Source organism: Cyprinodon tularosa, unplaced genomic scaffold, assembly GCF_016077235.1.
Source record: "Cyprinodon tularosa strain WSP-4 unplaced genomic scaffold, ASM1607723v1 ctg359, whole genome shotgun sequence".
Taxonomy (NCBI): Eukaryota; Metazoa; Chordata; class Actinopteri; order Cyprinodontiformes; family Cyprinodontidae; genus Cyprinodon; species Cyprinodon tularosa.
In genome coordinates, this window is record NW_024039073.1 from 117,625 (window position 1) to 130,418 (window position 12,794).

At 39.0% G+C, this 12,794-nt stretch overlaps 2 protein-coding genes across 5 annotated transcripts in view; one reads left to right on the forward strand and one right to left on the reverse strand.

Moving 5' to 3' along the window:
• The first annotated feature begins 1,910 nt into the window (after positions 1 to 1,910).
• LOC119790225 (galectin-8-like) lies at positions 1,911 to 9,161 on the forward strand. Its single transcript, XM_038295674.1, has 8 exons — positions 1,911 to 2,072; positions 2,243 to 2,331; positions 4,007 to 4,217; positions 4,286 to 4,405; positions 4,509 to 4,535; positions 4,669 to 4,757; positions 8,072 to 8,237; positions 8,382 to 9,161. The coding sequence occupies exons 1-8, from the start codon at positions 2,034 to 2,036 to the stop codon at positions 8,529 to 8,531; spliced, it is 891 nt and encodes a 296-aa protein (XP_038151602.1). The 5' UTR covers positions 1,911 to 2,033; the 3' UTR covers positions 8,532 to 9,161.
• Positions 9,162 to 11,261: 2,100 nt separating this feature from the next.
• The window catches only part of LOC119790242 (palmitoyltransferase ZDHHC14-like), a 59,970-nt gene continuing 58,437 nt past the window's right edge, over positions 11,262 to 12,794 (reverse strand). Inside the window, exons 10-11 of one of the 4 annotated variants that reach the window (XM_038295712.1) lie at positions 12,669 to 12,689; positions 11,262 to 12,264 (exon numbers count right to left, since the gene is read on the reverse strand). In XM_038295712.1, the coding sequence (XP_038151640.1) occupies positions 11,845 to 12,264; positions 12,669 to 12,689 (441 nt within the window). In that variant the 3' untranslated portion in view covers positions 11,262 to 11,844. Of the gene's footprint in view, positions 12,310 to 12,668; positions 12,690 to 12,794 lie in introns of all 4 variants that reach the window. The other 3 variants (XM_038295710.1, XM_038295713.1, XM_038295711.1) reach the window with 3 other exon arrangements.

The following is a 12,794-nucleotide window of genomic DNA, read 5'->3' on the forward strand; positions in this document are numbered from 1 at the left end:
CTCCATCCTGGAGAGAAATATCAGCTGAGCTGCTGCCATCAACACCTCTCTTTATAGATGTTGGAGATCGACCTGTTTTCCAGTGTAGTCCTGTTTCTCCGACTGTGACTGACTGGATGTGTTCTCTTTATTGGAGCTCGTCTGCCTGGCTGTGTGTTTCCTGGATGGGGCCGCCTTTTACAGTTACCTCTTGTATCTCTGCTTCTGTCTACTTTGACCCCAGTGGGCCTCGGCAGATGGCCGCTCACACTGAGCCTGGTTCTGCTGGAGGTTTCTTCCTGTTAAAAGGGAGTTTTCCTCTCCGCTGTCGCTACACGCATGCTTAGTGTGAGAGATTGCCTTTGAGTCAATAAGTCGATGCAATCAACTGGTTTTCTTTAGATTGAAAACTTTTTTGACTTGTGTTTTGAATTGGCACTATATAAATAAACTGAATTGAATTGTATTAATTCAGTGATTTATCAGAACCTCTGTATATAAAGCATTAGGACTGAAGCGCTGCTTTGTCTGCAGTGATGTAGCCTGGGAAACCGCAGCACCTTATATTGATGGTCTTGTCTCTGACTCAACCACATATGGACTCACTCTTGAACACTGAGACTCAGGCTTTTATGTAAAGACTAAAGCTCTGGAAATATGATATTCTTTTTTTGATGTGAAATGGGAAATTTCAAGCTGTCTCTCACTTTAAATGTGACTTGAGATGCATGAATCAATTTGATAAACAATTATCCTAAATTAACAATATATTTGATTGTTGTTTATTACACATTTATATTTTATTCCCACGTGCACAAAACACATACTTTATTATCCAATTTACAAATAAGTTATTCTTATGCTTGACATATTGATTTAGTTTTGTAAAGTTATCTGCAGCTGACTTTCATTATATGTTTTAGAGAAGTTGTTTAAAAGTTTACATTTTACGTCTGATTTGAAGAAATATTTAATAAAAAATAGAATATTTTAGCAATGAGTGCATTTATTAAAGCTCAGTGTTTAATATTTTGTCGTTTTTATGGTATTATTGATCTTTCAATTTGAGAAGAAATTTTTATTATTTTTACATTTTATTGAGATGTTGAATAAGAGGCTTTGGTCACAGTCTCAGCTAAGATGGTTTGAATAAAACACTTGTTCTATTAATCTTTATCTTTGGCAAACATAACTGCTTTTATTTATTTCATTTTTATAGAAAACATTATTCCTCAGTATGAGTGTCACACCTTATATTTTATGCCCATTATATGCCACTGCTAGAGAACTGACATTATTGTTAATCTAATGTCTGCACTAAAGGATATCCACTCACCTCAGCATAATAAAAGCTTAAAGTGGCTCCAAAAGCAGATTAGATCAACCTCTTTTTTTGTTTATGGTTTAGGGAGGTCATATTTAAATGTCAAATCATTCTGAATGAACCTGTTTATTCGAGAAAACCACCGTGAAAAAGTATCGGAGGGACACGACCGCTCCCAGCTTCCGTATTGAACTGAATTGTGCTATAAAAATAAACATGCCTTGCCCTATTTCAAACAAAAATCTTCTTATTTAATCTGAAATTTATCAGCATCAACAAAAGGATTGCAGTGTACTGGCCCCTGGTGGCCCCTGTAATGAACCGCCCATGTGCACTGGAAAAAAAAAAATGTTTTTTTTTTCTTAAAATAAGCTTAAAAATATTCATTCCATTGGCAAACTATCTCATCTATCTACTCAAATTCAGGGTGAATACACTTAATTTAAGAAATGTGCACTTATTTCTAGATGTTTTTTTCCAGTGTGTGTAGTTTTCCTCTGGTCACCTAGTGATTCCTACTTGAAAATGTAAATAATTTTTTATTCAACTAAAATAAATAAATAAATAAATAAATAAAAGTTTACCTCTGGTCACGTGGTAGGCTTTGCGCATGCGCGGCTCGGAGTAAATATGGCCGCTGGAGCCATCGGCTTGTAGAGCAGCAGAGACCAAAACAGCCGCTGATTGCTGCAGAAACCACCCACTGCCAGCCGCTGCCGATTGGGCCAGGATGTCTGTGGCCAACGCAAAGCACACTGTTCTGGATCCGGTAAGAGTGGACCTACATGAAGCGCCGCAGCTGCTTTAATCTATTTATAATCTCAGCTGCTTTAATCTATGTATAATCTGCGCTCAGGGTGTTAGATCTGGGATGTTGCGCAGAGGTGATGCTGTCAGTTTAGGTGCATGCAGAGGTTTCACCTTCAGCCTGCTCCTCAGGTGATCCCATACACTGGTCCCATACCTGGAGGCCTGCAGCCAGGGGAGATCATCATCATCCAGGGTGCTGTGCCACTAGATGCTGACAGGTGAGACTCCTCATCACCCCTGTAGGTCTGCCTGATGTGTCAAAGATCTGTTTAGGTTCATTCATACAAGATGTTTAAAACTCTACAGAAATTACATTTTTCTTTCTTTAAATCTTCATTCAGCAAAGATCCATTAAGATCCGGATCACAAATGAGATCTGGTCAAGAGTGGGGGTGTGGTGGTGGCCAACAGACCAACCAGAACTAAATGAAATATTGAAGAAACTTGAATTAACAGAAAATTTGAGCTATGAATTTATAATTCCTCCTGCTGTTTCTATTGTAATAAGTAAATTCCTATTTTATGCACACTTAATTTATGGACATTCAATTGGCTAAAATCACTCTTCAGTATTTGATTGCAAGGAAAATGGTAATAACCCTAAGTAATTACTTCACATTTTAACCATAAGAGATTCCAGCTTTAAGGGGTGCTCTTAACCCTTTATAGGGCAAGTTACAGTTTTTGGTCGCTTGCATACCCCTTGGAGCCACCTGTCCCTGAGTAAAGTCTAGAAGCACAAGATCTATCTCCAGCCATTCAGCATAGATACTGCTACATGGCTGCATATCTTATTTTGGCATTTGACCAATTAGATGAGCCCTTGGATAATATATTACCTACTGTTAATTAAGTTAACAAGTCAAGAAAAAAAGTTTAAAGTTAATTGAAAAGTTAAAAAGTTAACAAGCCTTGTAAACTATTATATCTAGGTTTATAAACTAAAAAATTAAAGTGCCAGTATCAGCATTAATACCTCTAAGGTTAGGTTGTACCAAAAAAAAAAAATTTGTTTCTTTCACATTTTTTTATTAATTTCTTATAGAAGCACTTTTGTTATTTTACTTAATATATTCGGGCAAGTTGGCATTTCTTGTTTTTACATAGACATTCATTTTTTGCCATTAATATATCCATATTTTTTAATGTTACAAAGGTAATAAGGTCTTGTCCTGGATCCCAATAACACTATTGGCTTGAAATTATGATTTTCAAAGCATTTAACTGAGTGGCCTATAAAGAGTTAATGTTTACATGCTTCATCTTTGATTATGATCATATTTTTTGGGCTTTTGTGATCTATTTTTTTTAAATTAATTGCAGATATGGATTTCCTGTAAATCAAACACATATCAATTCATTACATGTAGAATAGAAAATATAATGGGCCGTTAATTCTGTTGATTTTATGACTATTTTCAGTTTTCTAAATACTCCATAAAGGACTTTTCCAGTGTGTAAACATCCACAGATCTTATTTCAGCTCTTCGGTGTTGTCTTTTATTGATGTCAGAAACAGAGCAGCAGCTGCAGAAAACAGTAGTTGCTAAATGCTTGCTGTTTTAAAACAAACAGTAAAACTCTGAGCCTCAGTTTTTTTTTTTTTTTTTATATGTTGAGTGGTGGCCTAGTAATTAGAGTTTAGTGCTGGGAATCCTGAGGTTGTCAGTTCAAATCCCATTCCCATAGACTGACACTCTGATCGCTGAGCAAGACCCTTAACCCCTGATAATTCTCCGGGTGCCCCACAATGGCAGCTCACTGCTCCCCAAGGGGATGGGTTAAATGCAGAGGTAAATTTCTCCAATGTGAGATCAATAAAAGTTGAATCATTATTATGAGTTTTGAATGTCTGTATCCGTCTGACCAGGTTTTTAATTGAACCATCTCCAGGTTTCAGGTGGAGCTGTCATGCGGTTGCAGCACCAAACCCCGCTCGGACGTCGCCCTCCACTTCAGCCCTCGTTTCAGCGACGCCCCCCGTGTGGTGTGCAACTCCCTTCTTCAGGAGGAGTGGGGTACAGAGGAAGCTCTCCACCAGCTGCCCTACAAACGCGGTGCCCCATTCGAGACCATCATTCTAGTGCACAAGAATGGTTTTAAGGTGAACCAACCTGACCTTCCTTCAACTTTACAAACAGAAGCTTATTGTGTTTATGGCTTTCCCTGCAGGTGGCAGTAAATGGGAATCACCTGCTGGAATACAAACACAGAATTCCTCTGATCAGGGTCGACACCTTTTCTATTTCTGGGAATGTCAGGGTCCACGCAATTGGCTACATCCCAAACTCAGTAATTACATTTCTGTTTCTAATTTTCACACCTTTTCCCTTTTTTTTTTTTTTTTTTAATTCTAAATCATTTCTAAAAACCTCCTGTTTTTTTTTTCCATTAGGCAATATATTCAGAATCAGGTGATTTGGTGAGTTTCCTCTTCGATTTTTAGCACCAGATTTTTTCCTAATTTCTTAAGATGCAGTAAAAACGACAGATTACACCTCCTGAATGCACTTGGAGAAAAACCGACTTTGTTACAGTTAACATCTTGGTTTCAGGGTCTTCCTTACAAAGGCAGTATACTCAACGGACTGAGCCCAGGGCAGCATATCACCATTAAAGGACAGGTCAGCCTGTATCCTCACAGGTAATCACATTTTCAGATTTTTCACACTACAACTGATAACTTCAGTGTTTTACTGGTAATATATGATGAACACAAAGTAGTGCACAATTGTGCAGAGTAATTACTGTTGGTTTAAAACACTAAAATAAAGCTTGCATAAAATCCATCTTACATTGAAGTTAACTTCAGATAGGTGTTGCCAGATAGAGTCAAGGTTTAAAAACCGCCACATCACACAACAACCCGCCCAAATTACTATATTGTTATATTAAGTGTGTGAACATGAACACACTTTAGTACAACTTAATTAAACATTACATGTCAAATCGCTACAATCCAACAAAATCTTCCCAGAGTTGTGAGATGAAGCTTCAAGAGGCATTGAAACCTCTGATCTCTATTGATTTATTGTTGGTAGTACAGGGTTTAAGTAAAGCCACCAGCCGCCATATTGGTACTCCCTAGTTTGACGAGTCGCAGTGTAAACAGTATGCGCTGAAGCATCGAACAAAGATGATGATCTCATTTTCATGGAGACTTAAGACTTTAAAATTAAGATAAATTCATCACTTTGACAAACACTGGCTGTTTCATTTCATAAGTAGATTACTTTAACTTATAATAAAAAATAGACACATCTCATTGCATAGTCCTTATGAAGTCAGTGGAGTCTATAAATCATGTAATATAACTTATTATACAAATCCATCACAATAAAATGTATGTATTAATGGAGCATAATAATACAGATGTGCCAAAAGTGCTAAATTGATTATGTACATGTAAAATACATTGTTATGGTAATCCATTAATTCAATTCAGTTTATTCATATAGCACTAATTCACAACACGTCATCTCAAATTGATTCAAAGTTTTCTATCTAAGGAAAACCAGTTGATTGCATCGACTCATTGACTCTAAGGCAATCCCTCACACTAAGCATGCTTGTAGCGACAGTGGAGAGGAAAAACTCCCTTTTAAAAGGAAGAAACTTCTAGCAGAACCAGGCTCAGTGTGAGCGGCCATCTGCTGAGGCCGACTAGGGTTCAAGGAGACCGAAGCTGAGGTATAAATAGCAGCTGTAAAAGGCGGCCCAGTCCAGGAAACACAGCCAGGCAGACAAGCTCTTAGTTTTTTTGCTCTTAGTTACAACAAGAATCTGATCATTTCAAAAACATTATATATACAGGTATGTATGCACATATTGACCTGTGTAACGTCTTCCTATAGCGGGCAAACTGCTTGTTTTTTCAGCCAAATGCTGCTGCACATCTTGGCATTTTTACTGCTGTCTCTGTAGGAGTGGGGAGTACCAGCATGGAGGACGGTGGCTTCCCTTTTTCGGGCAATCAGCAATTCAGTGAATAAATAGAGATCACCATTTGGCCAAATTGCTTCAACAATCGCCACAATTCATGAAGCTTCATGTGAACATGTTATGCACTCTTTTTTTACCCCCCATTTAAGTTTCTTTGAAACTGTTAATGATTGGGGTGTATAATAAAATCTTTTGGACGTTTTTTTTTTTTTTTAATGTAAAATTTCTTAGAGAGCAATCTTTTAAGGTTCACTGTTTTTCTGACATTTTATTCAAATAAGCTCAAGCAGACAGCGAAAGTGTTTGTGCCTATTGGGCAAAAATTAGCAAAATGAAAGGTCATTTTTTTATTCAAACGATAGTTTTTTTCCATAGTTTTGTGTTCAACCAATCTTTTGGTTAAACCAACCAATATACTTTGGCAGCGTTTTTACCCAAACTATATTTATACAAGGGCAAATGAATACAAAGTAGTCAAATTAGCCAAAATACTTCATAAGTATTATCACAACTTTCAAAACTCTAAAATGGGAAACTACACACTGGAAAGCAATACTATTTAACAGTAATGTTACAGCTGTAACCAGTGCTTTGCTCAGATTTTGATCATTACATTGTTTATTCTTACCAAAATAGTTTTAACCAACTAGATTGGTTGTTTTTCCAGCCAATCCATTCTTAGAATCTATCCAAACTCTATCCAGCTGACTGCAACTCTCCTACAAACTCCCACATCTTCACTGAACACTGAGGAGGTTTAAGTGGATTTTGAAGTTCCGGGCGAGCTGAACCACTCCCCTAAGCGGTCACATGGTATGGCGGGGTACGAGGCTTCGGACGTCATCCATTTTGGCTCCTCCCCCAAATGAAGCAAGTTTCGATATGCTGTTCGCGGAAACGCACCGTCCTTTACTCGACACACGAAGCCTCGGCTCATCTCGTAACATCACTACACGTAGACCAGTCCTCTTTTTACGTTTAGAAGACAAACTACGATCAGTTCGCACACAAAAATATGCTAAGCTTACTTTAACATAGCTAAAAATAATTACATTTATTTTGGTTGATTTTTTGAACTCATACCTTTAACGCTTATTAGATTGTTGGCTGGAACATTGAACATCTGAACTTTTCCTCCAATGAACTATAATACAGTCCATTGTGATTTGTGATCAGTAGCTGGTTGAATGAAACCTCCTCAATAACTGTTGCTGATGTCCATCCATTCCGTGTTAGTCCAGTTAGCACATGCGTTAAACTTCTGGACTCGTCTTTAAGTTCGACTGGTGCATTTGATATAGGGAGGGTGGAGAGTCTAATTGCACCGAGCTCTGATCCCGAAAGCAGCGGTTTCCTCCAGCATCTCAAAGATTCCTCTTCCAACCAGAACGCATCGATCATCAGCACTAGGTTTATCACACCAGATCCACCTGCTGCTAAAACTAGCATAATCTGTGGCGCCACTACACAATAAGAATAATTGTCTTGATGCCAAAAACAGAGCCCAATGGATTTTTGCTTTCACAAGTGGAGCAGTACAGCTATCGCCATAGTGTTCTGTTTGATTTATGCATATAAATAGCTTTATTATAATTCATGCAGGGAGTTTTACAGATTATATGGACATTGCAACGTAAGTACAACTGGAAAAACACACAAAAAAGAGAAAAGATGAAAGAAAATTCTGTTCTCTGTTGTAAACACCCTGTGAGATGCCAATCAGTGACGGAGAAAGGTCAGGGGAGGCTTTGCTATGAACCAGTAATGAAGAATGATAATGAATAGGTTAACTCAAAAAACGGCGATCTGACTCAAAATGAAAACTGCCCAATCTGGCAACGCTTCTAGGGATTAGAGGTTTAATCCAGTTTATCGCTCCGTTGATTGTATTGCAACTCAATTATTTCTCTACAATAGACTGTTTTTTGATGCTTCCGAGTATTTTTCTTGTGTGCTTCTAAAACTAATATCCATTAAATGATGTCATTCCTTAAAGGACGTTTGCTCGTGTTTCAGTTTCTCAGTCAACCTGTGCAACAGCCAAACAGAGAATGTTGCTCTCCATCTGAACCCCCGGATGAAGTCGGGGGTCTTCATCAGGAATTCGTACCTGGACGGATCCTGGGGTCAGGAGGAGCGGGAGCTGCCCTTCTTTCCCTTTTCAGCGGGTGAATACTTTGAGGTAGGAGCAACAAGTTAAGTTTTCCCTGCTGTTCTTATCTTTAACCCAAGAGCTACAGTCAGTCACATGAAATGGAACTGACAAAGAATATAAGAAGATCAGAGCTGCGTTCAGAAAAACCATCTGTATATAATCTTTCTCCAGATCCTCCTCCTCTGTCAGCCCCACCAGTTTAAGCTGGCGGTCAACGGCTCCCACTTGTTGGAGTTTAGGCACCGGATGCAGGACCTGAGCAGCATCGACCAGCTGGAGATTATGGGAGACCTGGAGCTCAGTGATGTGAAGCTGTGGTGATAACATTATGCTCTGGTTGGCTGGAACTCGGTTAGCTTCCGGTTACCCTGAACATGGAGGCTGCTTCCAGCCTCAACTAATCTGGCGCCGTGACGGCAGTCAGTGGGTTTAGTCTTCATGGTCCTTAATGGACACAATCTATTTTTTTTTTTCCCTTTCTTGTTCTCTGAATCTGAGCCGTTTTCCAGGCTTTTCATGTAAAACAGGGAAAAATGTAAATTTAAGCACTTAACTCGACTTTGCTTATAATATTAATTATACGCAAGTCTTAAAATGAAGCAATGTTGAACATTAACAAACATCTGTTCAACTGAAAGAGCCGATCTCTTTTTTTGCACCATTAATGTGCATGATTGTATTTTACATTTCATATCAGTATTATATCAGAAATATGTATTTTCTAACTTATAAAAGGTCTGTAACCTTAAACTTTTTAAATCATGTTTTTCCTCCAATTCCTGGTCATCTGAAGGTTCAGCAGATATTGAATCATGTCTTAAGGTGTAAATATTCCATACCCTCACAAATATCTGCAGTCAAAATATAAAGATTTAATAATTCTATGTACTGCGTTCTGTAGTAGCTCTCTATTCATGTTTTGATAAATAAAAGATGAATGTCTCACTAAGATTTTGTAGACCTTCTTGGTTTTGATTTCAAACAAAAAAAAACAAGATTTTCTTTGATTGTTTTCGTTTTCTAATAAACATCTTCCCCGTATCTGCTTGTTAAATACTATACTGCAGTTTATTGTTTACTACCTTATTTTTTCAATTTTCAAACCTCATTAGTAGAGATGTACGCTCTATTTTTAATTCCCTACAAATCAGATGAAAGTTAGGATGAATGGAAGGAAGAAACCGAAGGACGCACAGAAGGAAATGAGGAAAGGAAACGATTGATTGAAAAGCATCGACTTTAGGCAACATTTTAAGACTTCTGTCCTTTTTGTTTAAAATATCAATATGAATTAAGATCAGGCTTTAAATACTGAATACAGAAATTAGGTGATTTTCTGGATATCCTGTTTAAATTTGGCCTTGATTCTTTTCACAAAGGCAGTGCCAATTAATTTACCACAGTGATTTATGCTGCACAGCTAACCTGCTCCAGACCAGGCTTAGTTAATCCAGACGCCTCATCAGTTCAGTTCTTCAGTTGGTTTAACATCACGGTAGCCTGTAGCTTTACGAATTCTGTAATTTGCTGTCGATATTGTTACTGTTTGATGTTTTTGTAAACTGCTGTTGCTTTAAGTTCCGCCTTTAATAGACTATTGTTGTGTTGAAGGGATTAGAGAAAAGGCTGATAAGGAAGCAGGGATGTTAGGCGCAGCGGTAGAGGGTCGACCCATATGCAGTGACTCTTCCAGTCTGAGTCCTGGCCTGGTGACCTTCGCCGCTCCTCTTCCTCCTCTCTCCAATCCCGTTTCCCGTCTTCCTACTTTCAAAAAATACAAAAATAAAGCCAACTGCAGCCTAAAAATGAAAGCAAGGATGCTGTTCTCAAAATCGGGCCATACAAGTCACCCAAAATGCATCTTCCTCTGAAATGGCCTGACTATTTTAACTGCTCCCCACAGTTGCCTGGATGATAAGTTTAATGCATTTCTATGGAGAACATCTGCTACCTTTGCAAACAGCTGGGTTCTAAAATACAGCACCACAGAGTCTAACCGTTATACAAATGATCTGTGTGGAGCTCCAGCTTTTCCCTGCTGGTTTGTTACTGTATGCAGAAAGAGATGCTGGAAATCTTAGCAAGTATTTGTTGAAGGATCAGAAAAGCACATTTGGCATCAAAAGATCAATACGCACATCTTCATAACCTTCCTCAACCACAGAGGAATGAACTGCATAAGCAGGGACTCTACAGTATTGCAGGTAGTATGGATTAGGCTACACGGAATTAAAGAAAGAAAAATTGGACAACTTTTTAAAAATGTTTGATAAAGGATTCCTTAATGTTACTGGATGGCACACATTAAGACATAACGCCATGAAGGAGATTTTGTTTAACATTCAGGTCAGAGTGGGTTATAGTTAGGCCTACTGTCTAAGATGTTTTGCTTAAGGATGCTCACTGCATCCTCAGCAACAATCCTTCCCTGGATCCCTTCTAGAACAGACCAAGCTTTTTTTTTTTTTTTTTATATCTAGGATATATTTAAGATCATCAAATATGTATGAAGACTCCAAGTCATTTGCACATTAAAATCAACATCCATCCATTTTCCGCTATCCCAGGTCGTCAGACCATCGCAGACATTCAAATCAGAATTTTATATTTAATTTATAGATCATTTAAGCAATGGATATCAGCTTGTCCCTTTCTAAGTTTCCATGCCATATGAATCTTTATATATATTAAGGATTTGATCCGGTCCCCATTTTAAGTTAAAAACCGGACACAAAAAAGTTATTAAAATCTACTTTCTTACAAAATTGGCTTCCACTGTTTATTTTTAAGGTACAAATAGTTCATAAAAAGTGACTAACTATTTAAGTTTCTGCTTTAAGTTGAGATAATTAGGAGGAAAAGCATTTAGTGGATACAAACTCAGCTCTTACCTGCAGTACTTCTGTTAAACCACAGTGAGGCAGCAGAGAGTAAATAATGCAGCTCACCAAGCATTGCCACATCTTGGTGTTTTAAAGTTTACAGAAAACTTTAAAGACACCTGCAAGCATCAAGGAGAGATCTATGGAGAGATTTATATGCACAACGACGTGGTAAAAAGTGTTTTATTAACATCCACAGGAAATATAATTTGTAAGAGTTGTAACTATGGTACAGTACAACAGTCTCTGATTTCTTTAACATAGAAATAGCAGAATGATATGCAACATATTGACAAACCATCACAATGCTGAGAATAAAGGCAGGAGACGCGGTCTGATCAGCAACAGGCAAGTCGGTTTAATCTGTTTCTCAAAAGGCCGGTTTGATCCAGTGGCAGAAATGCAGCTCTCTGACCTGAAGTTTTAAAACTTTTCTTTAGTTTTTGCTCGACATGGCTTACGGACATAGATACCACACTTTGAAATGCAAACTCCAGTTTGCAGATCACCAAGTTAAAGTTGCTTAATCTTCCCTTGAAGTAGAAAAAAACCCTATCAGCTTATTGGGCTGTGATACGTGAACCGTAACTCGTCTCTTGCAGCAACATCATGGCAACAGGTTTCCCTTCAGTTCAGTTAGGTTCCAGTTTCTAGCAGCTGGAGTCTGTATTGAAGGGGGTAGTCAATCAAAAACAAATGAGCTCAGGAGAGTTTAAAGTCTCCAGAAGGTGTTGGGTTTGTATCCGCCGCTGTCAGACAGAGCTAAGCTTTACCAGCCCCCTCACTGAGTCCTCATGGAGCGAGTCCTGGCTGGCAGGGTTGTAGAAGCCAGCCTGCACAGTGTGGCTGTGTCCCAGCGGGCTGCCGCAGTGAAGCATACCAGGTGGTGAGGGCACCTCCTCTGGGGTGAGATAGTGGTGGTGGGGCGCCTGCTCCTGCAGGGGGTAGGTGTGGTTTAGTGTGTGTCCGTGGATTGGCAGCACGTCGGCAGCCTCTTGGCAGCTTAGGCTGGGGGTGGATGTAGGCGGGGTAGGCTGGCCGAGGGGGAACGTAGAGCAGGGGCCGCCCAGGGTGAGGGAGGCGCGTGCGGGCAGAGACGTCCCGTTCTCAGTGGAAGATGTTATGATGACCGGCTCGCTGGTCTGCTGCTGGAGGAGGGGGGTGGCTGCCGCCTGCAAAACGAATTTGGTGCTCTGAATGCATTGGTCTTGATCACACTGAGGACAAACAACAACAAAATGCAAGAGGGGAGGGAGGGGGGAGGTAATTGGATGAGAGGGAGGAAGAGAGAGAAATGTTAGTAGCATTGTTAGAAACGCAGAGAACAAAGAGAACCTGATTAACCAACCTTATTAAATCAGTGAATTAAACACAGAAACTCGGAGTAAATTAGTCTTTAAAACTTGGGAACCGGGTTAGGACTTGGTCCCTTATTTCAGCTACAGACAGATTTGCTTCAACCCAGAAAACCAGTCATCACCAGAGTGTGATGACTGAACAAAGTCATCAATAAGAAGGATGAAAACCTCTTTCACTTCCCAAACACCTTCTGACTAAAACAGCAACAACATCTCACCTGTGTCTTAACAGCACTGACCTAAAAAAGAGCAGATGACACCAGTGACTCAAACATAACTTGACCAACATAAAAAAAAAAGATAATTTATGTTAAAACCTATGACCGAGTATTAGAGCAAGCCTG